Source organism: Macrobrachium nipponense, chromosome 7 (genome assembly GCF_015104395.2).
Source record: "Macrobrachium nipponense isolate FS-2020 chromosome 7, ASM1510439v2, whole genome shotgun sequence".
Lineage (NCBI taxonomy): Eukaryota > Metazoa > Arthropoda > Malacostraca > Decapoda > Palaemonidae > Macrobrachium > Macrobrachium nipponense.
In genome coordinates, this window is record NC_061109.1 from 9,172,482 (window position 1) to 9,198,696 (window position 26,215).

General features: G+C 38.0%; 1 protein-coding gene across 4 annotated transcripts in view; it reads right to left on the reverse strand.

Moving 5' to 3' along the window:
• The window catches only part of LOC135217171 (bromodomain testis-specific protein-like), a 193,883-nt gene that overhangs the window by 104,940 nt on the left and 62,728 nt on the right, over positions 1-26,215 (reverse strand). For all 4 annotated transcript variants that reach the window (XM_064252894.1, XM_064252892.1, XM_064252890.1 and 1 more), the window contains 5 exons: positions 15,450-15,615; positions 13,837-14,224; positions 8,530-8,700; positions 7,974-8,111; positions 7,584-7,718 (listed from right to left, as the gene is read on the reverse strand). In XM_064252894.1, the coding sequence (XP_064108964.1) occupies positions 7,584-7,718; positions 7,974-8,111; positions 8,530-8,700; positions 13,837-14,224; positions 15,450-15,615 (998 nt within the window). The remainder of the gene's footprint in view (positions 1-7,583; positions 7,719-7,973; positions 8,112-8,529; positions 8,701-13,836; positions 14,225-15,449; positions 15,616-26,215) is intronic.

Genomic DNA, 26,215 nt, shown 5'->3' on the forward strand with positions numbered 1-26,215 from the left:
ATGTCTGCAGTCGTCCTATCAATAATTACCCTAAAGATCATTACACATCAAGCTTCTATGATGCCTCATTAACTCAAATGATCCCAACACATCAAGTATTCAATAAAATTATTCTTTCCTTTCCCGACTCATTATTTTCAGATACTTCATAGGCTACTTTGATGCTTTCCATAGCATAAATTGTTTTAAACTTCCAAGTACCTTAATAAAAATGACCAGCGCCTCTTTCTGGTAGTGATGAAAATTACTTTGCATATATCACTTCCTAGCCCATATTTCATCACACAACAGCAGTAGAGAGAGCTGTGTAGGAGTTTTTCTCTCTCTTATATGTACTATCATCATAATATTATATTACTTAGAACGGATCACTATTTCACAAGTATTATGAATGGTTATCTTAGAGAGAGAGAGAGAGAGAGAGAGAGAGAGAGAGAGAGAGAGAGAGAGAGAGAGAGAGAGAGAGAGAGAGAGAGAGAGAGAAAACTTAGGCAATACACACTGGTCTTGGGTATAGATGTCTACTCTTAGAGCAATACCTAACTTTTAAAGGGGAAAACAATCAGGTGGAGTTTTCATAAAACTAACTATAGCATCTTAAATGACATATTTCTGGGAATCAAAACACTAGGATATCTCTATCTTGAACCAATTAAAGGATTATTGTTAAGACACTATCAATATTTCAATCAATTAAGCACAGATTATTATAAATGAACAAACATTATAAACAAGCAACTTTCACTATATAGTAAGGTTTATTTTCACAAAACCAGATTGCCAAATGATGGTCTAATGGGGAAACATTGAAAGCCACTTAAAAATATTAAAACTACACTCTTGCTAGGGAAAAACTAAAAAATAATGTAATTATTTACTAGAGAACAATATTGAAAAAAATTACACTAACTCCTGACCATTTCCAAGTAACTGGCAATGATTAACCCTCTTGATTGTAAACATAGGAAATCATTTTTACAAGTTTAAACAAAAATCACAAAATGAAAGTGAAAGAATGGAAAAGAGTAATAAGAGATACCGTATATTTCGGCGTATAAGTCGACCCTTAAGCCCCAAAAAATCATGCCAAAATTAGGGGGTCGACTTATCTAACGGTAACAAAAAGATAATCTTTATTATTTTGGCATATCGGTACAGGAATCCAAGCTTTCCAGTTGGCTAATAACAATGACAGCCTTGTTGAGGTAACTATGCATGTAAAATCATTTCAAACTGTAATACGACAATAATAATACATTAGAACATCCATTACCTCAAAATAACTTGAAGAAACCTCAATCGCACAGTAAGTGTAAACATTGCATAGCCATTTGTAGTACAGTAATTGAGAAGGATGCGTTCACTCTGACAGTTTTGTATTTACCGGGGTATTGTTCAAAAACATTTATGGTATGAAATCTTTATTTATCACTTCAAAAATAAAATAAAAACTTTTATTTAATAGTAAATATGTATTTAAAATCCTTCAAATTTACTTGAGTCATCGTCACTTGAATTAAACAATTCATTAAACCAATAATCATTCACGGTTTCATCATAAGGATCCCAGTTTGAATCTGGTGAATCAACTGCAGATTCGTTTTCCCTCAAATGAGCCTGTTTATGCCATAGAAGAACCAATGGTCAAGGAATAGTCCAACATAATAATAAATTACCGGCAGTTCGTTTTAACCACCCAATCAAAACATTAACTTGAGTGGCAGTTTGTACACACATATAAACGTAGGCTGTTATGCAGCGTTAGTTAGCGCTTTGTTTACATTACACTCGAGTAACGTATCTTTCGTTTCGTCATTTCTAATCATATTTGCCGGTATTCATCTTTTATATGTTACACAAATTAGTTAATATACCGAGTATATTACCTGTATTTCTAATGGTAAGTAGAGCAACATATGTACCGTAATAACATTCCGGTTATTTTATATGATACGTTTTACCCTGCTGCTTATATTAAGCGTATGGTTGGCCTCACATATGTACCGTAATAACATTCTGGTTATTTTATACGATACGTTTTACCCTGCTGCTTATTTTGAGTGTACGGTTGGCCTCACATTTTATAGGTCAACTAATAGTTAAAATCATAAAAATTTACTCAGAATTGGGGATCGACTTGTCTTCCGGTCGACTTAATACACCAAAATATACGGTAACTGCACACTTGAGAGAGAGAGAGAGAGAGAGAGAGAGAGAGAGAGAGAGATTGAGAGAGAGAGAGAGAGAGACGAGAGAGAGAGAGAGAGAGAGAGAGAGGAGAGAGAGAAAATTACATATAGCATATATATTTAATAAAATTAACAAAGAAAAAAACTTCAACAGAGAAAGTCAAATGTACAAAATTAATGGAAATTTAATGTATGAAATTAATGGAAATTAACCATATAATTACATGAGAAAGAGAGAGAGAAATGGATTAAAGGCAGTCCCCAGTTAACGACGGGAGTTATGTTCTTGAGATGCATCGTAAGTCGAAAATCGCTGTAAGCCGTAAAATTGTCAAAAATCGTCAAAAATCCTAAGAAACCTCAAGCCTTAACTTCTGGGTACATTTTAGTGTTTTCAATTAAAAAAAAAAAAAAAAAAAAAAAAAAAAAAAAAAAAAAAAAAAAAAAAAACTGTAAATATTGACTACTGCATATACTCTTATAAGGCCAATTTTATGGCCTAAAATTTTGGGACTGAACATTACATGTGGTACAGGCTAGTTTTGGAGAGGTGCAAGAGTTTGGCACTAGGCTCAGCCTAGGCTTTGGATTTTCCAACAACAGACAATAAATGCGAATGTTGTTTTACTTATTTGAGAATCTTTTATTATTTTGTTGTTTCTATATTGGAAAAGGGGAAACTTTCCTGACAACAAAGCCAATAAAGTAGCATTTTATTTTTGTATAATAGACAATAAATATAAATGTTGCTTAACTTATCTGAGAATCCTTTATTACGGTTATATTGTTTCTACATTTATAGCTGTTCTAGGCTATAAGTGCAACCTACATTTCCCAAATGTAAACAAAGTATTAGCCGCAATTTGCATTTCATCAGCTGATTTCTCTTCATTTACGATTCACAAAGAATCACGTATTTTTTATTCTTTTGGTAAAATGATGCTGTAATTGAAAAGCTTAGTCATGCAATACATTTAATGAATAAAAAAAACAAACCTTCGTGAATCAAATACCATAAAATAGAAAATTACTTTAATTACATCAAAGACTGCTCTCATCAAAGCTAGCAACTATTTTCTAGAATTCTTCTTCTGTTATACTAATGTCATTATTTTGTTTCATTATAGCTGCCGGTATCTCCTTCAAGTGGTGATAAAGAATAGAAATGAACGGTTATTATAATGTTCGGTAGTTTCAGTGGTTGAAGAGATAACAGAAAATGTATGTGCGCTAATTAAAAGTGGTTACTTGGCGGTTGCTTGGCAAGCTTTCCGTACTCAGTAGTGTTGACAAAACGATTGTCAACACTTTTTTTTTATTATATTTAATTAATTATTATATACTGATTATTTATACATTTTATAGGCATATTTTAAGTTTTCGCTTCTTAGTTTTGGACATCAGAATCTTAGCCTAGGCTACAGTAGCAACTGCTAACATAGCCTAGGCTTACTGCCAGAATCAAAACCCAACATTATAAGGGATATATGCTAAAATCATATATGCAGTAAAAATGGGGTTGAACTTTAAATGCAGTCAAATATTACTCCAGTATATATAGTACTTTGCCTTTTGGAGTCATATTCCTTCCGTCGGATCAGCGGCGTAATCCTGGAACATGCGTCGTAAACCTGGAAATAATTTCTGATGAATTTAACTGAAAAGTGTCGTAATCTCGGAACGTTGCAAAGCCGAAACTGTCGTAAACCGGGGACTGCCTACACTTACAAAAGAGGGAGAGAGAGAAAGATTAGGTTCTGCCTTTTCAAAACTTAATAAGAATTTGTAGTTCACAATTGGAAAATTTTTTTCTTAGCTTATTATGCTTAAAAACTGTTTTATAAAAAATTAAAAATGTTAATGGGTTAGAAAATAAATTACAAAATTACCTAAAGTTTCTTTAACATCTTAACTTTTACTATTCATTAATATGTTCTTTTTTTATATTAGAAATCCTGTCTGGCATATTGTGGTCACAGTCTGCATGCAATGTTTTTCATTTGTATAACCTCGAGGATTTACGATATCTGCCTTCTTAATTTTCAACTGTCCCAAGTTGATGCAGAAGTTTATTTTATTTTGTGCATCATTATAAATGATTTATACACAAAATTAAAAGTGATTTCTCTGTAATACACAAAAAGGTTACTCAGAATTTGCAAACATCAAAACCCAAAAAATTACTGCACATATCACTAACATAATTTCTTGCTAAACTGAACATGCCAACATCTTGCAACCTACACATTTTTGTAATTATCTAATACAAGAGTATCAACAATAAGAAAAAACAAAAGATATGCCTTAAAAGGTCAACCACTCCTAGGGGGAAATTTACCTCGTACGGTATCTAACTGCTTAATGTTGTTACTGTTGTTACTACACTAAACATATTTGTGCTACATGTGGTCGAACAAAACAATTTAAAGAGTAATGTAAGACAACATTCTCTCTCTCTCTCTCTCTCTCTCTCTCTCTCTCTCTCTCTCTCTCTCCAAAAATGTTACAGAGAGGACTGATTTTCTTTAACAGTAAATAGCCTGCCTCTCTCTCTCTCTCTCTCATCACAATCTGTTAGGGACACAAACACACCATTCATCATAGTTCTGTTAGGGACAAAAATGGCAAACTCATAAACACAAGTTGAGGACTTTATGGCAAGAATCTTTTTAACTGGATAAGTGATCAAACTTATACTGAACTTTGCATTACAATTTTTATTTCAAACGTATCTTCGGCTTTCCCATGAACCTTATAATTTTTGTATAAAAAAAAAAAAAAGTAGTTGAAAAGGTTTGTAAGCGGATTAGGAAAATTATCAACAAAACCATCCACAGCTTTCAATCTAATGAGCATAACCAAAGAACTAAATGGTAGGTAAAACCAAAGTCTTCAAGTAAACAAGAAAGAAAAAAAAATAGAAAATCAAGACACCAGTACAAATTAGGGAAATGTCTATGACAGGCACATTTTCTTTCTTAAAAACCTATTGCAACTTAAAATTTACATACAATAGTCAAGAATCAATACCATACCCCAGTACATATATTATACTATGTTCCATTCAATTTTCCTTACGATGACTATCTAATATAAACTCAGCAAAGTACTTACCTGTCTGTTACCGATGTTTAGCACCACAAAACACTGCTGTAGAGTCTACAAAATGTTACAAATTGGTCCAAGATTTTCATTACCTGATGCTATGAACTTAAGCAAGAACAACTGTTTGTCACTTTTCCCTTCATGTTAAACATTGCAAGTTTACTCATATTTTCTATCGAATTTTCCATACTAAACACAATTACCTTCAGGCTCTCCTACCAACAAATGACTTCACAAACTTACTATGTAGGACCCAAGAACCTTCAAAATATATCTGTCTTTTATAACTATAAACAGAAACGGTTAAGACTCATTATTGCAGCAAAAAACACACCTGCAACCCAAAAACGTTGGCAGTACTTTCTAACCAATTTCCATATAAACACATATATACATTTAATGTAAAGTAAAAATATTGGCACCATACTTACCACATTATGCAAATGCTATAAAAAAAAAAAAGTCAAATGAAATGCAAACTGACCCTTATTACTGCTAGTTTTAACTCCAGGTAAAACAAAGAAATACAACTTTGACATTAAACATTACTAAAGTGCCACAATGTTTATGTGTAGATGTTCTTATTCTTATAATGGATCACCAGAGTGCAGTGTATATCCAAGGGGAAACCACAACAAGGAGCAAGAAAATAATGTCTTAGAAGGATGACTTGTTTATTTTTATTATACAACATTTGTATCTGCTATTAAAGACACAAACACATGTTGACAGTGATGCACCAGGAGGAGTACATACCACTTTTCTTATTTCTTATGTACAGCGGTGGTCTGGCCAGGGCCTCACAATAACTTTTGGCTATGGTCGTCAACTGATAGCTTATTGCTCACTTGGAAATGAAGCAAACATACCTAAATACAGAAGATATACTAGACCTAATAGATGTGACAGTAGCAAAGAGCTGCTCTTACATCTATGGAGAATCAAGATTACAATCCTTATAATATCTCACAGAATTATCTAAAGTTACAAAATTTAAATTTATTTTGTGGGATAAAAAATATTGTGAAAGTACAAATTCTTTAAATAATGAACTTAAACCTACTCTTAGATGGAGCTTTACAATTACATAGTACTGTGGAATCTTGAAGCACCAAGTTTTTATCAAATACTGGTAATGAAGCAGGTACAGCACAGAGCCTACTACTCTTTACTTGTGTTACCCTTCGTACATATGCTCACTCATTAAGGATGTTACTGCACTAGGGTGGAAGGAGATCTTTAGCTCAAGTTTTACAAGTCATTACATCCTCCCATTATCAGGTACTGCAAAGCTATACATACTCCTTCCACCACAGAACAAGGTATCAGCACATTGACCCCACTGCTAGAACATATTGGACAGACTGAATTACGTACTGCCAATGGAAGGGTTAATAGCTGACTTATCTTTTCTACTGCAGTGGGTTTGTGATGATACCTTGTGGCCTATGGATCCAGACCACATGAAGCCAGTGAGTGCAAACAGTGTGTTGGAGGCCAGCAAGCCGGCAGCATCATGTGCTCACTTGGTCCAAGGCAGTGAAAAGCTAACTTGAAATACTTTTAAACCCCATCCCAACTTTGAAACAAATTCCTATTTAAATTTGGAGTAATACTGAGTAACAATGAAATTAATGATGAGCAACTCAGCCTGACCCGCTGATGACCTTTTCAGGCACTGAAGAAGGTGAAAAGTGAGCAATAAGCCACCATTCACATTGTCTGCATCAAGTCAATGAGGAAAACCCAGCCTGACCACACTCATCATCATGCCAACAAAAAAAAAACAAAAAAATAGTAAAAAAAAAAAAAAAATAAAATAAAGAGCTCCACAACACAACCTCCAAAACGTAAAAACTCGCTGACCCCTGAACACATCCCTGCACTCTGGCCTGATCCTTACAGTACAATCTTTGTGCCTTGTTCTTGTGTCCTCAGTGGTGGGGAGACAAATTACTGAGAAAATATAATCATACCCTTCGAAAAAAAAGCAATCACTAAGAAATGTAATGGATGAAAGAATAAGAAAAGAAAAAAATAAAAGATGTAAAAATGGTAGAAAAGTTATAAAAATGAGAGGCAGCACTGTCATGTTCAGGGCTTGGTATGAGCCAAAAATCCCCAAGCTTAATTTTACAATATAAATAGGTTCACATGCCATTTTCCTCTGGCACAATAGGAATGAATTGATTATGTACAATGAATAAAAAAAATATTAATTAAATGACAATATTGGTCATGATGATACAAAAATGATGTCCCGAGGGAGAGGATAAATGCTCATCTAACCTGCTTCTGAGTCTGAGGAATCTGATGATGATGACGATGAGGAGGATGAAGATGAATCACTATCTGAGGAGGAGGAACTGGATTCTGTTAAACGAGATGTGCCTCCTCCAACCACACCTACGCTTCGGTTCTCTTCTGAAAAAGGAATTGTGAGTTGTCAACACATTACCAAAGGATAACATTGAATCATCGCTAAATAGTGGTTTAATCAGACTACAGTCTCACTTCCTAGCAAATATTTTGTAAAAATTCTGTAGTGAATTGTACACTTATCTTGTAATTAACATAAATAAATACACCTACGGCTTATACACTACTCAACGTTTAAATTTTATCCACATCTAAACAATAATTTTACTAAACTCATATGCTTTACAGGTAATGTAGTACCTTTTTTAGGTGGTTTTTTTGCTGCCGGTGTACCCAACTGATCAGTCACTGCTTGTAATCTGTCTTCTAGGACCTGTTTCTTCTCCGCCAAGTTTTCTTCTTTTGTCTTGGAGGGTACACTTTTTTTATCTGTTCGGGCTTTAAGATTAGTACTATCAATATTACAAATGATTTGATACAGTAATCACAAACAAAAGCTTATACCCAAAAAATAATTAAAACATTTTATAAGAAAGTAAGTGTTAAAAACATGCTTTCTAAACTTAGTACTGAACTCTTAAGTTTTTCTTGAAAAAAAGGTAAAATTTAGCAATGTAAACACAAGGGTAAATATTGATCCCTATCATAGACATGTCTTACAAATTAACTTTTGCATAACTTTGGAACTTCACCAATATTAATGATATATACATGAATTTACTGAATATTTAAAATCAAACCATTTTTAAGAATATACATGCACATCTCACTGAACTGAACTGGTACCGTAAAATTATTAGATGAAAACTTAACTACCATAAAGTCAACATCTTGGTTATGATTTGCTGCTACTCACCATATGGTTTTCTTGGCTTTTTTCTTAAACATGACGCGACATATGCTTCTAGTTCTCTTAACGTACTTGGCTTGAGGGTTTCAAAATCTATTTCAATCTCATCAGGATTAGAATCTCGTAACGAAGGTTCTCTAGTCTGAATTATATGAACTACTCTTCCTAATTTATCACCTGCGAAAAAAAACATTTTAAGTTTTAAAATATTAAAACTAATTTCTCCCAACAACCCTCAGTTCATATTATGAACACATTTGCAGTCTTGAATATTCCCCATATACACAATCTTTGTCTTCCCACAAAAGATCAACAGCTGGTAATGCAGGAACATTAGACCACACTTTTAGGTCTAACCACCACACCGTTCGAGCACTTTGTAAGACGGATGAATTCACAACAAAAATATTTTAAAAACTACATTAATTACATCATTCCTAAATCAAAACTTAGAAGGGAGGTCATGGAGTTGAGAAATAAACATGTAAGTGCAATCTATGAAAGCACTTGGGACCAAGACATAGGTAAAGGCTCAAGCAATTCAATGAGGTACTTGAAATACTTGTTAGGTTGTATGAGGATTAAGCAACCAACAACCATTCAGTGAAAGATCAACTCATAACCCTAGTAGAAGCATGAAAGATATATTAAACAATACTACATACATGAAAAAGACTTGAGAGAGCAGAGAATATAATAAAAGACAAAAAAAAAAAAAAAAATTTGAAAAATCTCTGGGCATGTACAGTTGAAGTACCAGCCATCTCCATTCTTATTATAATCAATTTTATGATGGCTATATGAGGTGCAACACCAATATTGCTGCATATCCAGGAAGCAATCGGCAGCAGGTCCCCATTCTAAACATTTCAGGCATAATGTGTTGTTGGTACTTTTTTGTATTACTCTGATACTAGTGAAATAAGAGCAAGGCAAGTACACTTGAGGACCAACTAGATACAACCACCAAGCAAGCCTGTAATGGCCATCACACTTGAACTTACTTTCACAATCAACAATCTCGACCATCCACTTCGGAAGCTTGAATTTCAAGTCAAATGGCTCCTGTGGGATTGTTCCATATGAATTGGGTTCATTTTCTGAATATAACAATAATAGCAACAGTGATGCTACAAATTCTTTGACTTCAGTAAAATACAGTCATCAGAAAACAGCTCAGCGGATTGATAGTAATGGAGAAATTACTTGTCACATAGAGAGAAGACCATAATCAGAAGAGTATAACAAATAACCTACTGATGATCCAGGCTAGGGTAAGATTTTTTGAAACCCTTCAATAGGGTGTTATGTTTGTTTGTTTGTATGGTGTTTTGACCTTGCATGGAACCAGTGGTTATTCAGCAATGGGACCAACGGCTTTACATGACTTTCGAACCGCGTCGAGAGTGAACTTCTATCACCAGAAGGCGTTATGATCCTTCATACATGCTGAAGTTTAGGTCAAATCATAGATGGTTCCAATATTTTTCCAAATGCACCATAATTTGTAAATGTAAAAGTCAGCAGTAAAGCACCAAGTGCCAATCTCAAAGTTAAAGTTGTATCACATAGCTGTGGATAAGGAATTTTTGCCAGCTATTCAAAAGCCTCTTCAACAGAGACCGCAATAATTGTCACTGTACCATTGCCATCATTCTATCATTTAACTCTTCCCACTTGGCAAGTCTACCAAGAAATAAAAATCACCCCAAAACAGCAGAATTAAGAAAATGCTGAGGGATATCGATATCATCCAAGTAGCCTAGATGCTAGATACTGTACTAGGGTCTCAGCCAGAATTTGGTCTTCTTGGATATACAAGTTGTGGTCAGGGTGGATGGGTTAATTCTTCAAAAACTCATGCCCAGTGCTTGTCTACACACATTAATAAAAGCAAGTACTACCAATATGTGAAATGTTTTTCAATTTTAGTATTGTTAATGTTTTAGCCCAACTGTAGGATAATCCAATGTTCTAAGCATGTCTGACTTAGAATATTTTTCCTTCAAGATGGGGTAACAACAAAAGAAATGGTCAAGGTTGACAGAAATTCACTGGAATTATGAGGGCCCAGACTAAAGACCAGGCAGTAGCTGCTTAATGAATTCAAGCTCACCTTGACCATGCTAAAAAATCATCAGCCATTTTGACTGTAAAACACATTTTCCCATTTGAAACTGTTCACAACTCTCTTCTAAACTCCTGCACAAAACCCAGTTTGCCTACACAAAGATATAAACTGCTAGGATTATAGAATTTAGGCCAATGGCCAAGCACTGAGAACTTTGAGGTCACTCAGTGAGTAAGGGAAATTAACCGTAAGGTTTGAAAGGTGAAACAAGGAAAACCTCGTCAATGCACTGGAAAACAATTACAGAGGGTAGTAAATCAGGTGGAAGAAATAGAATATAAATGGTAGTACAGAAATTGGAATGAAAGAGGTTACAGCTACGGGGTTAGAGGAAATGCTGCAAAGAACCTTCGGGGGAGTGCCTGCCGACACCATAAGGCCACATTATCAAGTATAGATGCCTGTTTCTACCTTATGACCGAAGGGATTTGCTTCACATTTTTACCACTTACATGACAACTAATAACGAGAACTCTCTCATGTGAGGATATTTAGAAATTCGCACTCTTAAGTTCATTTGTTTTGCATTTGAAAAAAAATCATGTTACTTTTCAAAATGACAATTTGCAAAATTAAAAATTGCACAAAAAATTGATTTTCCCAACAACAATATGGAGATATTTGGTTACATGCAAGCTGTAAAAGTATTGACTTTGGTTCATTCTTCCTAGAGTTATAAACATTTAATATTCAAAAAGTAAGGTTTGAGGGAAAAAAAAAAAAAAATTGGACTTTCAAATACCCTGAGAGCACCTGGACATCTTGGGCAAGTCATCCCAATTCAGTATAAACCGTTTTCTCTAGCACATTCTGTAGAGAACAGGATATTTTAATCGGCAACAATTATTTTTTAATAAATTTTGTCCACACTTGTTTTACATGCTTTTTTTACAATTTGCCGTCCACAGTACCATACCAGCGATGAGCAAAGCTCTGTCCACGAAAAAGCTTTCCTTTTTTCTAGCATTAACATCTCTAGATGTTTATTTACGCATAAAATAGTTCAAAACACTGTAGAACTTACTTGATCCTATCCAGAAGTGATCACTGACATGTTTTACAAGTCTTTTTCACAAGTATCACACAATCAATGAGCAAAATTGTCTAATGTCATTCAGGGACATTTTTTTTTGTTTATTCAGACATTCAGGACATTTGAAAACTATTCAGACATAAAACATTTGAAAACTATTAATAAATAAAATTTGATAATTCCTTGAAATTTGGCTGTCAAGAGTGCTCTGCTCCTTCAGGAATTTCGAGGATTTTATGTTTTATGTCTAAATAAACATATCCCGAAGCAATAATGCTAAATAAAATTATTTTTAGATTGGTTTATTGACAATTTTGTTCATGGTTGTATGACAATTTTGTTCATTGGTTGTATGACACTACTGCAAATTGTGTAAAAGACAAAAAAAAAAAAAACGTCTATATAAGTACTTCCGGATAGGACAGGATCAAGAATGTTATTCACCATTTTGGACTGTCTACATAGATATGACATAAATCAAATATAAAACCTTCTCTTAACTAAAAAAAAACTACACAAAATGCTTAAGACTGGACAGGATTCAAGAATGCAGGCTGTGAAAATGAACAAATGAATTTAAGACAATGTAAAAAGAGTGCTAAAAATTTATTCAAAAATAATTGTTCCCCATTTTCTCTAGTGATAGCATCATAGAGGAAACCATTTATAATAATATAGGGACAACTGGCTTCAGGAATCCAGATATTCATGATTGTTTCTATTTTTGAGAGCAAATTATTGCTCTTTTGCTGTTTCCTGAAAACTTTACTTTTTCAAAAATAAATGCTTCGATCTCCAATACGACTGAACTAAAATCAATGACACACGTACACCTTGAATAATAACTTTATATCTATAATTACAAGTGTGGAAAATTATTTTTGAGTAAAACTTTTTATGAGTAAAACTTTTTATATCTGTATTTTCAAAAAATTTCCTTTTTTTTTTTTTTTTTGTTATATATATTCAAAAGGTTCCAAATTTTTTCCCAACTGCAAAATTTGTGAATTTAAGAGGATGAATATCTGTTTTCCAGTCTACTTTTTTCAGTATTAGTTGCATAATCATCTTCCAAGCTTTAATGGTGCCGGCAAGCTAATGCCATTTTTTAAGGAGAGAACTTTGACATTCATACCACTTAATAAGGTGACTTGGGACATCTCCAAACCGCATATGATTTTCGCCTCTGACCTTTGGTTTTTTGATGGCAGTGTGATTTATCCCAAAAATAAAAATTTTTCAAATTCTATCTCCTCCCTTGATACTTAATATTAAGACCTGGGATTACTACCATATATAGACCTGATGTAAACCTCCAATCAAATGAATGCCAACCTTATCTGGATACATCTGTCAATTAGACCTTCCAAAACATGCAGACCAAACAAAACTCTTACTGACAAGTGACAGTCTTGCTGTCTGCAAATTCTTCAGGATTTACCCCAGGGGCTGCCATTGATTCAGTCCTCCGAATGCCAAACTAAAGCTGATATCATATAGATACCTACCGCCATTTATGTACACTATGGTCAAATAAAAAAGTTGAACTCTCCTCTTGATACAAGGGACCAAAAACAATTAGCTATGTATAGGCAAGAAAATAACTAATTTCTACAACTTTTCGAAACTTCACTGTGGACCTCTTCCAATCCTGAAAAAAGTGGCACAGTTAAGAGCAACTGCATGCACAGTTGAAAGCCTTTGCTGACACTGTCTCTGGGACAATGATCTTCATGAATGAGTCCCTCATGGGGTAGAATATCGACTGGAAAAGGACAAGGTACCAAAATTCAACTATAAACAATTAACCTGAACAAACTACTAAAAAAAATAAAAAAAATAGTACAAAAAAAACTGTACCTCAATTACATGAACAACACTGAAAACAGCAGAAATACAATTGGTGAAGGTTATATGTTGCAGATGGGTCAAGAAGGTTTACATGCGAATGGGTCTGAGGGCACTCAAGACTGCAACTGTGGCCATGGCATGATTAAGAGGGTTACAATGAAATAATTATGAACTATGCTTATCTCATCAAAGTCCAACAAACTGCAGCAGATTTACATTGTGTGTTGAAAAAACTCTATATTCTATTTTAGTATAAAAAAAAAAAAAAAAAAAAAAAAAAAAAGGAAGAAAATCATACCTGGTAACTTATTTATATCTAAACTGAGCTGTCTTTTTTCATCGTAAGACATAGGTTTGGCATTATCTTCATCTTCCGAATCAAACACCATACCCGGCGCACCACCAGGGGTTTTCTTTTTGGACTTGCTGGGATTAGTTCTTTGACGCTTTTGTTTATTATAATTTTTATTTTTCTTCGGTTTTGGTGGAACTGGACCTTGTGGGACAGTTGGCGCAGGTACAGTACTGGACACTACTGGCGCAGCAGAAGTGTTCTGATTGACTACAGGCGCCATAGAAATTGGTAGATTAGGTAATTCTGCCAATAACTTTTCTTTGTCTTTGTTTTTCTTCTTTGTTTTTTTCTTCTTCTCCTTTCCTCTTCTTAAGGATTCCTCAACTAGTAACTGCAAAGAAATAAGAGGAATATATCTTTAACTAATGTCAAATCATATAAAAGTCAAATCTGTACAGTATACTGTGGTGTCACTCCCAATAACAGTAATTTAGTGACTCAAAACTAACAGCTGGAGCAAAAATCTTCTTCCAAGCAAAAAATGTTGTAACCTTGCCAAGCAATTCCTTAAATTTGAAGGGCCACTTGAGAAAAATAAGACAAATTATTGAACATGAATATTAACACTATAATAATACCAGAAATAAATACATTCAGAGCAAAAATAAGGACAAGATGGGTGGAAGTTGTCTCGTAGCACCAAAAAATCAATTCCTACTAAAGCTACAAAGTCAAAATACAAAGGAAATGACACACACACACACACTATTGGAAAGCATAGTTATGTGGGCACTGGAGAGAGAAAAAAAACATACACACACAGAGAGAGAGAGAGAGAGAGAGAGAGAGAGAGAGAAGAGGAGAGGAGGGACGAGAGAGAGAGAGAGAGAGAGAGAGAGAGAGAGAGAGAGAGAGAGAGAGAGAGAGAGAGAATTTCCCAAAATTGTTTCTCCCTAATATTTGTACTCTTCAACTACTTTTTGGAGAATTGTTTCCCTTGCTGGGGGATTAATTGAATTTAGTTTTCGGCCTCAGTAATATGACTGCGCTACTTGATAATAATACCAATATAATAATAATTAACTGGGTGGCATTAAACTTATACAGCTAGCCTAGATCCTTGGGTTTCAACACTCTAGATGGATTTTCCAATTATCATTTTATGTTTTGGATTTTGCTTAATTGAGTACAGTAGCAGTAATTTTTCAACTTGAAGAGATTGATTTTTAAGCTGCACAAAACTAATTACACCCCTTTAAAAATGTTTTTAATAGTTCATACTGCAATTACTACAAGTATAAGGATTCTTAAGTGGGTTTATTTTCACTCACCATATGAATAATGTGTTATTTCAAGATGCATTCTGACTAAATACACTAATTATGTAACTATTATAACAATTTCTGTTTACAACATTTACATGCCCACCTACCACACACACACTCTCTCAGATTGCTGAAATTCTCATCTTACACTTTTACAAAAACATCCTGAAGCAATACATCTCCTTTCATAAATCTAAAACCTATGGTTACCAAGTTGTCGAGATTTCATAAATCTAAAACCAATGGTTACTAATTTGTATAAATTAAACACCAACAACCACATTCACCTACCTTCATCTGTTCCTGAACTTGTCGAAGCTGCTCCTGAAGTTGAACAAGTTTTCTTTCTCTTTCATCTTCTGAGTCATCAGTTTCACTTTCACTTTCACTTGCAGACTCGTCAGAATCTGTAGCTGGGTGAATTTCAAACGGCTCATCTTCCGGCACTTTGGCATATCTTGTGAAAAAATAAATAAATAAAATGTTATTCTTAAAATATTTTAACCAGGTCATTGCAATACATTTTCATAATATAGTTTGCTTGAGAGGCCTGTTTTTGAGGGGGAAAAATAGCAATAATAATAAAAATAAACAATGTCCATTAAATTGAAATTTCTCAAACTATTACATTGGAAAAACAAAAAACTAGGCTGGGACAAAAATTTTTCAGATTTCTTTCCAAAGACCAGTAACTCTACGATGGTTGAAACATGATTATAAAGCACTGGAAGAACTAACTTTACCATACAATTCAAATTATAATAGTGTCAGATTCAATAATAATGATAAATTCATGTATACAGCCTGTTTGCCTCAAACAAGGCTTTGAATCGTTCAGATATTTTGACGATTCATTAGGAAAAATCTTAATTTACTCGTTGGAAACCGAATGCTGAATTAATTCAATCGATCTAAAAATTGTTTCCAAAGCATTAGAAAATTTTTCTCTTAGATATAAAAATCCCCAGGCAAAACAAATGCCTCTCTCTCTGGTGAATCCAATTTCTGTAAAATCCCCAAACAAAACAAATGACTACCTCAATGATTAATCCAATTTCAATACAGAAAAAGGAAATTGAACATTCTAAGATTAATCTATTTGCTCACATACTGCTGTAACATTAGCAATCAAATTAAAAACCATTAAGTTCACTCAAATTTTAAACCTAATCAGAGAAAAACAACAGTAAGGAATGTAAATCCAAAAACTTGTCTCCTTATATGAAAGGATTTTCAGCCATTCAGCAAGTCAGAGGTAACTGGAGTGGTTGAGAGATCTAAAAAAAAAACAAAGGAAAGGAAGTACAATATCTAAAAGTCAAACAAGAAAACTCTCCAGCTGCACTAAAACTAAGTAAAGGATAGACTGCAAGAGAAAAAAAAAATACAGGAATGAAGGTAAACCCTAAAAAATGGGAGTACTTAGGAGCCAAAGGGACTCTGCAAACAGGCTCTAATAATGGCCCCCCCTGAACCTAGTGAGGTGACCAGCCAGGGAACCTGAGAGCACTTAACCCCAGAGTGACTTCATGATAAATAGAGCTGCGATCTGTCAGGGTCAGTAGGCAACTAAAATTTTAAGTACTGCATTGTGGCTCAAGATTTCAGGGCAAATTTCATAAACAATTTCTTAAGCGTTAAACAGTAATGTACATTTGAACTTTAACACTGGGTACGGTGCTCCCCCGACACACTGGAAACAAAACATCTGTAATGATGGTAAAAACAGTAGGTAATTCAATGAATCACAACACAACTACTGATACTGTAAACAAAAATTTATTTACATAATTAAAATGATACAATGACCGAGCTCTCAATTTGTAACAGGTGTACGATCTCTATCCGTAATTCTAAAAACAAAAAGCTTTATCCTAAATATTTCTTGAGAAAATTATCACTTGAAAAAGTTGAACGTATTACAGAATATAAACATTGTCATCGTATGCCGTTTGAAATAAACCTTGTTTACATTCACAAAATCTCAGCTGATCGAGTACTATTGACAGATCAAGTACTATCGATACAATCATTGCCATTAGCTTGTAGAAGAGATGTAATTTAGATACTTTTTCTCATACATTAACAAAGTTGGGTTTAAAACGTGCACGATTATAAGCATTAAGTGTGATTTCCACCAGTTCCAGACATCAAATTCGCCTACTCCGTTATTCATTTAATTCAGCCTCGGCAATAACCTACAACTTCAATTTACTGGGATTCTTTCTTCAGATCTCCACTGCATGCAGAATGAGTAAAAATGTATTTTATTTTTACTTACGGAAGCCAACATTGAGAATCGGTAGGGTTTAACAACATGACAAATTTAACGAAATCCTCAATATATGCTCAATAATTACAGCAAATTAGCAAGTTGAATAATAGTCATGTATTGAGAATAATGGTTATTTTAATAAAACTCTTCTTTTATTGTACCTAATCATACTGTATGTATTATTAACATATCATATTATAATATTGAACACAACAATCTGCCATTTGCATTTGGTTTTGTTTACATTCTTAAGATATGTAATCAAGGCAATTTAGTTTCACAGATATCACTGTCTTTCGTAAATTAACAAAGCTGGGTTAAGAATTGCAGCTATTTTACTTATAATAAACGTAGTAAATTAAATGAAGAACGTGTGTTTTTGCCAGTTTCAGACGGTGCTTTTACCTCCAAAACATTTTGAAGTCTGCTCATTATTTGTAGTTGCCAATCATGCTTGACTTCCTATGCTCATCATTCTTAGTTCCCAGTCCTGCTCAACTTACAAGCCTTCTTGTTTACTAAAGATCAATACTTCCTTAGTAGTATTTTAGAATCAAACTTGAGGGTTTTGTGATATCGGTAGTTCCCCCGTTATCATTAATATCAGGATTCATTCCAGTTTTAAAGGAATACATTCATGGGGATCTAGTACTTCCAACGGGTATTGCTCTGCCGATAGTGATGTCACAGGCATGTACGGTACATTTTTAAAATATAAAGAGGCTTAAGAAGTGCCCCTATTTTACATTTCACTATTATACGTAGTATGTATTGAAAGATATCTTAAAGTGACTTTGTAAACAGTATTCCCGTAGACTCTATGAAATTTACGAATTTTAACGATGAATTAAATAAACTAATAAAATAAATGTTTTCATATATTATTTACCGCAATTAAACCCACCACCAGGGTCAGCTATTGGGTTTGTTTACATCTGCTCATGACCCAAGCTGCCAATGTAGTGTAGGCATTTTCTTCAAGTTTGTAGTGTAGGCATTTTTTGTCCCCTTCCTTTTTTCCCCCCCAAGGGGTTTTTTTTTTGGTTTGTGAAATAAGAACATAACTTTGGCTAATTTTTTAATATTTTAAAAATTTTAATTTGCTGTAATCATTAGGCCTGATTTTCAACGTTTTATTATTACCAAACAATCTTTGTGCCTACCCTGTACAGTACATGCTATGTACCTAGCCTAGCCTAGCCTATGGTGCTTAGTCAACCAGCAGTAATACGGCCGCATTGGACCAAGTCAGTTATTTTGATACAGTATGCATTTAAAAAGGAAAACAGGGTGTCTAATTTAGTATGTTATTTAACTCTGAATTTATTCCATTGTAATTTGTGTAATGTATTGTCTAAAATGGCAAGGTTAGGGTAATAACTGGTGGTTAAGAATGGAATTATTTATTTTCAGTTATTTCTTATCAAATTTATTCAGATCTCGACTAATCCACATCTCGACATTTCTTCTGGAACAGATTGGTGGAACATATTGGACAATATTACGGCTTTTGCCAAAGAAAAATAAATAGGTTATTGTTATTATACAATTAAGTTTGTTCATTACTTCTGGCAGATATATTATATAGCTGCATTTTTCCTTGAAGGTCCGACAGAATTTCAAAAACTCGCGGTGGCACACGCAGTGGGCGGCCAGGTGGTAGTACCCACATTCCCCGCCGCTGGGAGGCGGATATCAAGGAAACCATTCCCATTTTCTAGTCATATTTATTAATGCCACTTGTCCCTGCCTGAGGGGAGGGAGGGCGGGCAATTTTATTATATATATCTGCCAGGTAAAGTAATAATGAAACAAACTTAACTTGTATTAAAATAACAATAAACATTTTGTTCGTGCCCACTTACCTGACAGATATATATATAAGAGCTGAATCCCACCCACCCCATTCGGCATGGTGGGAAGAGACAGCAATAGGATTTTTTAGGAAACTTATTAAAATTAAATAGAAAATGGAATATCATCTTGGTTCCTCAACCTGTTTTTTGCAAAGTAGACTATGTGATTACTGTCACGTAAGGCTGCTTTTTGCTTAAATCAAGAGTTGGCCAGCCCAGGAGGGGGGGGGGGGCGAACCTTGTAGTGCTGGTAGCCCGCTCTTGATGGATGATTCTGTCAACGGGTACGAGACCTCGAACGTGACAAGACCATCGAGGCCGCATACATATGAGGGTAACGAAGCAACTGACCTCACCACCTGACCAAGTATTTTCAAAAAAACCCCTTTTAAAACTAAACTAAAGGATGGGGAGATCTTCACATAAAGGGACTCACCCAACCAACCTAAAAACACAACAACAAAAACTAACCTAATCCTAAGTAATAGGGATAGGGGAAAAGGAGCTACTTCCAGGACCTCCCAATACTGTGTTCCTCAAACGTAAATGGCGTAAACTGGCCCCACCCGTGAATTACAATCGTCATAAATCGTTTCTCACATCCCTTAGGTAATGTGAGGCGAAGACGGAAGTTACTCCCTCCAAAAGGTGCAATCAAGAATGTCCTTGATTGACATGTTCTTTTGGAAGGACCAGAGAGGTCGCTACAGCTCGAACTTCGTGAGCTTTCACTCGTAAGAGGCTCAAATCAGTCTTCTGGAAAGATTGAATGGAGCCCCTCCTTAATGACGTCCCTTAGAAAGGAAAGCAAACAGCATTCCTTTCGATAAAGGGTAACTCTGGTTCCTCTTTCACAGAGCACCAGAGCTTACCTGAGGGAACCTCTTTACCTCTTTTGTTCTATGTACATAGAACGTTGAGAGCCCTGACCGGGCACAGGACTCTCTCTGGTTCTTGGCCCACCAGACCACCTGACCATACCCTTGATCTCGAAAGTTTTCGGCCAAGGATTTCGAAGGATTTTCATTCTTCGTTCCAAGAAAGGTTTGGGTTCAACGAGCCCACACAAAGACCCAGCATTGTCTCCTTTGAATCCCATTAAAATTACTAAAACGCTTGAATCTCCACTAACCTCTCTTTAGCCGTTCGCAAAGAGAAGTTAGGAAAAAGAGCCTTCCTTTGTCAAAATTTCGAAGAGACCCGCTGCCTGAAGCAGGTTCGAAAGGGGAGCTTGGACAAATAAGGTAACTTAAGGACCACCGGTCAAGGTTCCACCTGACGGACGGTCTCATTTGAGGAACCCTTCGAAGTCTCGAAAGATTTTAAAAAAGGTCATGAATTTGTCCCTTGTTGTCAGAAAAGGTCAAGGCCTCTGTGCCTAAAAAACCAAACGCTGACAACATGCCTTTTTTATATCCTTGATGGTAGGGACCGTCTAATTTCTGCACATGCCTGAGCAAGAGCCAGAAAAAATCAGCTATCTGGTTCACAGAGGTCGAGGAGAGGAAACTCCCTCCTTTTTACACCATGCCCTGAAGGAAGCCCACTTCGATTGGTAAACAGCTCTTGTGGAAGCACGTCTTGCATGTGCGATTGCTCTCGCAGCTGCTTTCAAAAAACCTCTCGCTCTGGCCAACTTTTCGATAGTCTGAACGCAGTCAGACCCAGAGCGGAGAGGTTTTGGTGAAACCTTTCGAAGTGAGGCTGTTTGAGTAGATCTTTTCCTCCAGGGCAATGTCCTTGGAAAGTCTACAAGGAAAGACATGACCTCTGTGAACCTTCTCTCTCGCTGGCCACATCGGAGCGATCAGGGTCAACCTCGTCCCTTCTTGAGGCCGCAAACTTCCTCATGACTTCCCCCAAAATCTTGAATGGTGGGAAGGCGTACAGGTCTAGACCCGTCCAATTCCAAAGCAACGCGTCTACCGCGATCGCTTCTGGATCCAGGACCGGGGAGCAATAAAGAGGAAGTCTCTTGGTCCTTGACGTCCAAAGGTCTCAACACACGTCTTCGTTCAAGGTCCATTCCGTCGGTAGGATTTGTTCCCGACGACTGAGAAGATCTGCCCTGACGTTTTGCACTCCTGCAATGAACCTCGTCAGGATTGTCACATTTCTTCTCTTTGCCCACAGCAGAATCTCTCTCGCCAGGGAAAACAAAGCTCTGGAGTATGTTCCTCCCTGATTTTTTAAATAAGCGAGTGCTGTGGTATTGTCCGAGTTCACCTGAACAATCTGTTCTTCAAACTCCTTTCGAAGAACTGCAGGGACATAAATATTGCTGCCAGTTCTTTGACATTTATATGCCAGGCTACCTGTTCCCCTCTCCAGGAGCCTGACACTTCCTTCCCTCCTAGTGTTGCTCCCCAGCCCGTGATGGAAGCGTCGGAGAACAACACTAGGTCGGGGCTCAGAAGACTTAGGGACACACCCTCCTGAAGCTTCTGAGGGTCCAACCACCATCCTAGATGGTTCTTTATCGGAAGCGATATTCTCAATATGGCATTGAGATCGTCCTTACCTTCCACTCGTCCGCAAGGAAAAATTGGAGAGGCCTGAGGTGCAGTCTTCCCAAGGAAACAAACCTTTCTAGCGAGGAAATGGTCCCCAGCAGACTCATCCATTCCCTCGCCGAGCAAGTCTCTTTCCTAGAAGGCTGAGATCTTCTCTAAGCCTAGCCGCTGACGTTCCTGGGACGGAAACGCTCGAAAAGCCACTGAATCCATCTGAATCCCCAGATACACGATGGACTGTGTTGGGGTCAGATGCGACTTTTCGAGGTTGACTAGAAGTCCCAGGGACTTTGCTAGGGCTAAAGTGAACTGCAAGTCCTTCAGACACTTCTCTCTCGACGACGCTCTGATCAGCCAGTCGTCGAGGTACAGGGAAACTCTTATCCCCGAAGAGTGTAGCCACCTCGCCACGTTCATGACTACAGTGAACACCATTGGAGCCGTGGTCAGGCCGAAACACATAGCTCTGAACTGCCACACTTTTTTGTCTAAGACAAACCTTAGATACTTTCTTGAAAGAGGGTGGATCGGGATGTGAAAGTACGCGTCCTGTAAGTCTAAGGACACCATCCAATCGCCCGTTCTCAAGGCTCCCAAACAGAATGAGGCGTCTCCATCGTGAATTTGGTCTTTTTCCTCCACGAAAAGATTGAGCCTGCTTACATCTAGAACTGGACGCCAACCTGACGACTGCTTCGGTACTAGAAAATCCTGTTGTAAAAACCTGGGACCCCAGGTCCGCGACTTGTTCCACCGCTCTTTTTCTCGATCATTTGTTGTTGGAGATCGAATAATACTTGCTTCTTCTCTCCCTGATAGGATGGAGAAAGGTCTCTGGGAGTCGTAGAAAGAGGAGGAAGATCTAAAAAGGGGATCTTGTACCCCTCTCTCGATCTTGGAGGGACCAAGAGTCCGTGTCCCTCTCTCTCCACGCTCCCACAAAAAACTTCAGTCTGGCTCCGACTGTGTCTGAAGGACATGCTTCTCACTTGGAAGGCTTTGACTTAAAGGAAGCTCTTCCCTCGTGAAAAACCCTCTCCCTCGAGGAGCTGCTCTCGACAGGGGGGAGCCCCACGAAAGGGCTTAACCTTCTTCTTCGGCGGTCGCACCGCAGCTGAAGAGGTTGAAGGTACTGCTGAAACGTCTTGTAGACTGGGCCAAAAGGTCCTGCGTTGCTTTCTCTTGCAAACTGTTAGTCAGGTCCTTTACTAAAGTCTAGGGAAGAGATGGTTCGAAAGAGGAGAAAACAGCAAAATCCGCTTTCTGCGCTGGAGTTACCGAACGAGCTGTGAAATTGCACAGCAAAGCTCTCTTCGTTCAATAAGGCCGTTCCAAAATGAGACACGATCTCCTCCGAACCATCCCTGACGGCTTTGTCCATACATGCTAACACGCTGGGACAGCTCCCCAGACTGAGAGATTCTGGGCTTCTCGCTTGCAGATCCAGAACTCCCCAAGCACCAGTCAAGGAAGTTGAACACTTCAAGAGTCCGGAGCAGACCCTTCAAATGATGGTCCGTCTCCGTAGAGGTCCAGGTCACTTTAGCAGAGGATAAAAGAGACCTCCTCTGCGAATCCACCAAGCTGGAGAAATCTCCTTGAGCTGAAGAAGGGATACGAACTCCTACTTCTTCTTTGGTTCTATACCAAATGCCCCCTTTCCCGCTGAGTCTAGCTGGAGGCAAGGCGAAAGTCGTCTTGCCTTGATCTCTCCTTCGTACCATCCAATCTTGGAGTTTCTTAAACGCACGTTTAGTGGAGAGCGAAAGTTTTCATCTCCACAAACTCCGGGGTTTTACCAGTTTTAGATGATGAAAACTGCGAAGGAGGAGTTCTTGGGAGCTGCAGGCTGAAAGAAACTTGTCTTCGAAAGAAGAACGCAACAGCCGCACGAGAACTTTATAGTCTGATATTGAAGGAGCCGCAGAAGGTTCCTCTTCAACCGAGTCAGCCGAACTACTCAGCTCTCCTTCTTCTCTACACGGAAGCGGAGACCGCCTGTCTGGAGAGGGCGTACTAATGTCGGTCTTGACTTAATCAAAGGACCCCTATCCTTACTAGATGAAGCCTTATTTCGGCTGTCTTCTTTATGACGCTTACCACTTGAAGCAGGTAGAGCGTCCTGACGAGGACGAGCGTCCTTAGCGCCACCCGAGGCAGCCTCATTTGCCAGAGAAGCGTCCTTACGTTTCTTAAACGAAAGGGAAGACATTTAGCTGGAATACGTGCCTGTGCGCGCAAACTAGCGACTTGGGGTACGACTTCTTGGTCGGAGTCCCCAACAGCGTCTTGAAAAGAGCCCTGAACGTCCTGGAGAGCTTCCTGCCAAGCGTCCTGCCGAGCGTCCTGCCGAGCGTCCTGTCGAACGTCCTGCCAAGCGTCCTGCCAAGCGTCCTGCCGAGCGTCCTGACAAGCGTCCTGTCGAGCGTCCTGCCGAGCGTCCTGCCGAACATCCTGCCAAGCGTCCTGCCAAGCGTCCTGCCAAGCGTCCTGCCTAGCGTCCTGACGAGCGTCCTGTCGAACGTCGTGCTGAGCGTCCTCCTCAAAAGCGTCTTGACGCACGTCCTTCTAGAGGACGAACGATATCGGCGAATCGCCGAAGGAGAAGCGATCGGCGCGAACGAGACGAAGTAGGAGAGGGAGAAGGAGACTGCTTCGTCCTCTTGACGGGCAGTCTAAGGTCCTTCCTCCGCTTAGGCTCGACTGCTGCTGGGGCGAGTCCTCTGAGCCATAAGCGTCGATAGCTGGTCCTGAAGGGACAAAAGAATGTTCTTCGTTGGAGAAGAACGAACAGAGGAAGCAGGACTGATCCTGCGAGAAGACGAGGGGCGAGGGGACGCCTCCTTCCTTCTCACAGGTACAGCTACCTGCTTCTCAGGTAGACGCGCCTGTGCACGCAACCCAACGTCCTCATCGGAGGAGATCTTACCCCTTTTCTGAGGCGGAAAAGCGTCATACGCATCCTCCGACGAAAGCGGCGATACAGGACGTGAAGCGTCCTCAACACGAAACGTCCTTTTCAGAGGACGAGAGTCTCTCCGAGCGCTCCACCCCTTGCGCGGGGAGGACGCTTCGGAGGACGAAAAGCACTCTTTCAGGACGCGCGCTCGTGCGCGCTCCTTGGCAGCCTGGGACTTTGCCACAAGGCCTGCCGAAGGGACGCCAGATCGGTGGGGAGCCCCCGTAACCCTCTTGCGGCTTTCGACATACCTACTCCCTGAGTCTTGGGAGTCTGATAGAGGTCTAGGCCTAGAGGCATTATGGGGCCGATCTGACGCCCCCTCCACAACACTAGGGGCACGATCACACACTTGCACCGAGCCAGTTTTCCAAGGCTTTCACTTTGGTCTCCAGAGTGCGTAGAGACTCCAAATAAGAGAGAGAGCATTAGCTTCTCCCGACACAGAATCAGAGCCCGAAGGCAACACAGGTTTAGGGGTTGCAAACTCTACAGGTGTTAATACAGGAGAGATATTAGCCTTACCTTTGGTAGAACCACTCCTGGAGGAAGACCTCCTGATCCTATCGCGCTCCAATTTAAGGCGATAGGACTCATATACTCTCCAATCATCATCGGTCAATCTCTCACATTCATTGCACCGATTATCCACCAAACAAATTATGCCCCCCCCCCTACAACTCATACATACTGTGTGGGGGTCTACCGATGCTTTCGGTAGCCTCACCTTACAATCAGTCCTCACACACACTCTGAAACTCACAGCACTTGATCCAGACATATCGTTTATAGAAAAGCCAATCCAAAATCAAAAAACGGTCCACTATCGCGCATGCCAATTCAACAATCCAATTCAATACCAAAAAACCAATCAGATACTTCAAAGCGAGTCAAATCCAAAAAATCCTGAGCAGAGGTCTGTAAACAGTTGTTTACCGACCGGCGACAGAAAAATATGAATAGAAAATGGAATGGTTTCCTGATATCCGCCTCCCAGCGGCGGGAATGGGTACTACCACCTGGCCGCCCACTGCGTGTGCCGCGAGTTTTGAAATTCTGTCGGACTTCAGAAAATGCAGCTATATATATATCTGTCAGGTAAGTGGCACGAACAAACCACAGATTAGTAAAAAAAAAATTCCCCCGCAGACAAGTGAAAGATGTGTTGCACAAAAACCCAATAAAAAATAGGAAAAAAATCTGTGACAAAATAACACTAACACTGTGTGAAATGAGTAAAAATGAGAGGCACTGTAGTTTAACCAGGAACAGATTCAAAATAGTTAGCTCTTGTGGATTCTTACAGTATAATTCTCATGCAAACTTGACCCACCCAACTCAAGTGTACTGTAGGGAACAAGATTGTATATAAAAAACATGAAAACTTTACCATAAAAATACCTTAAAATCTTTATTTTAAAGGCATAAAATAATTCTTAATAGTAATCTATTAT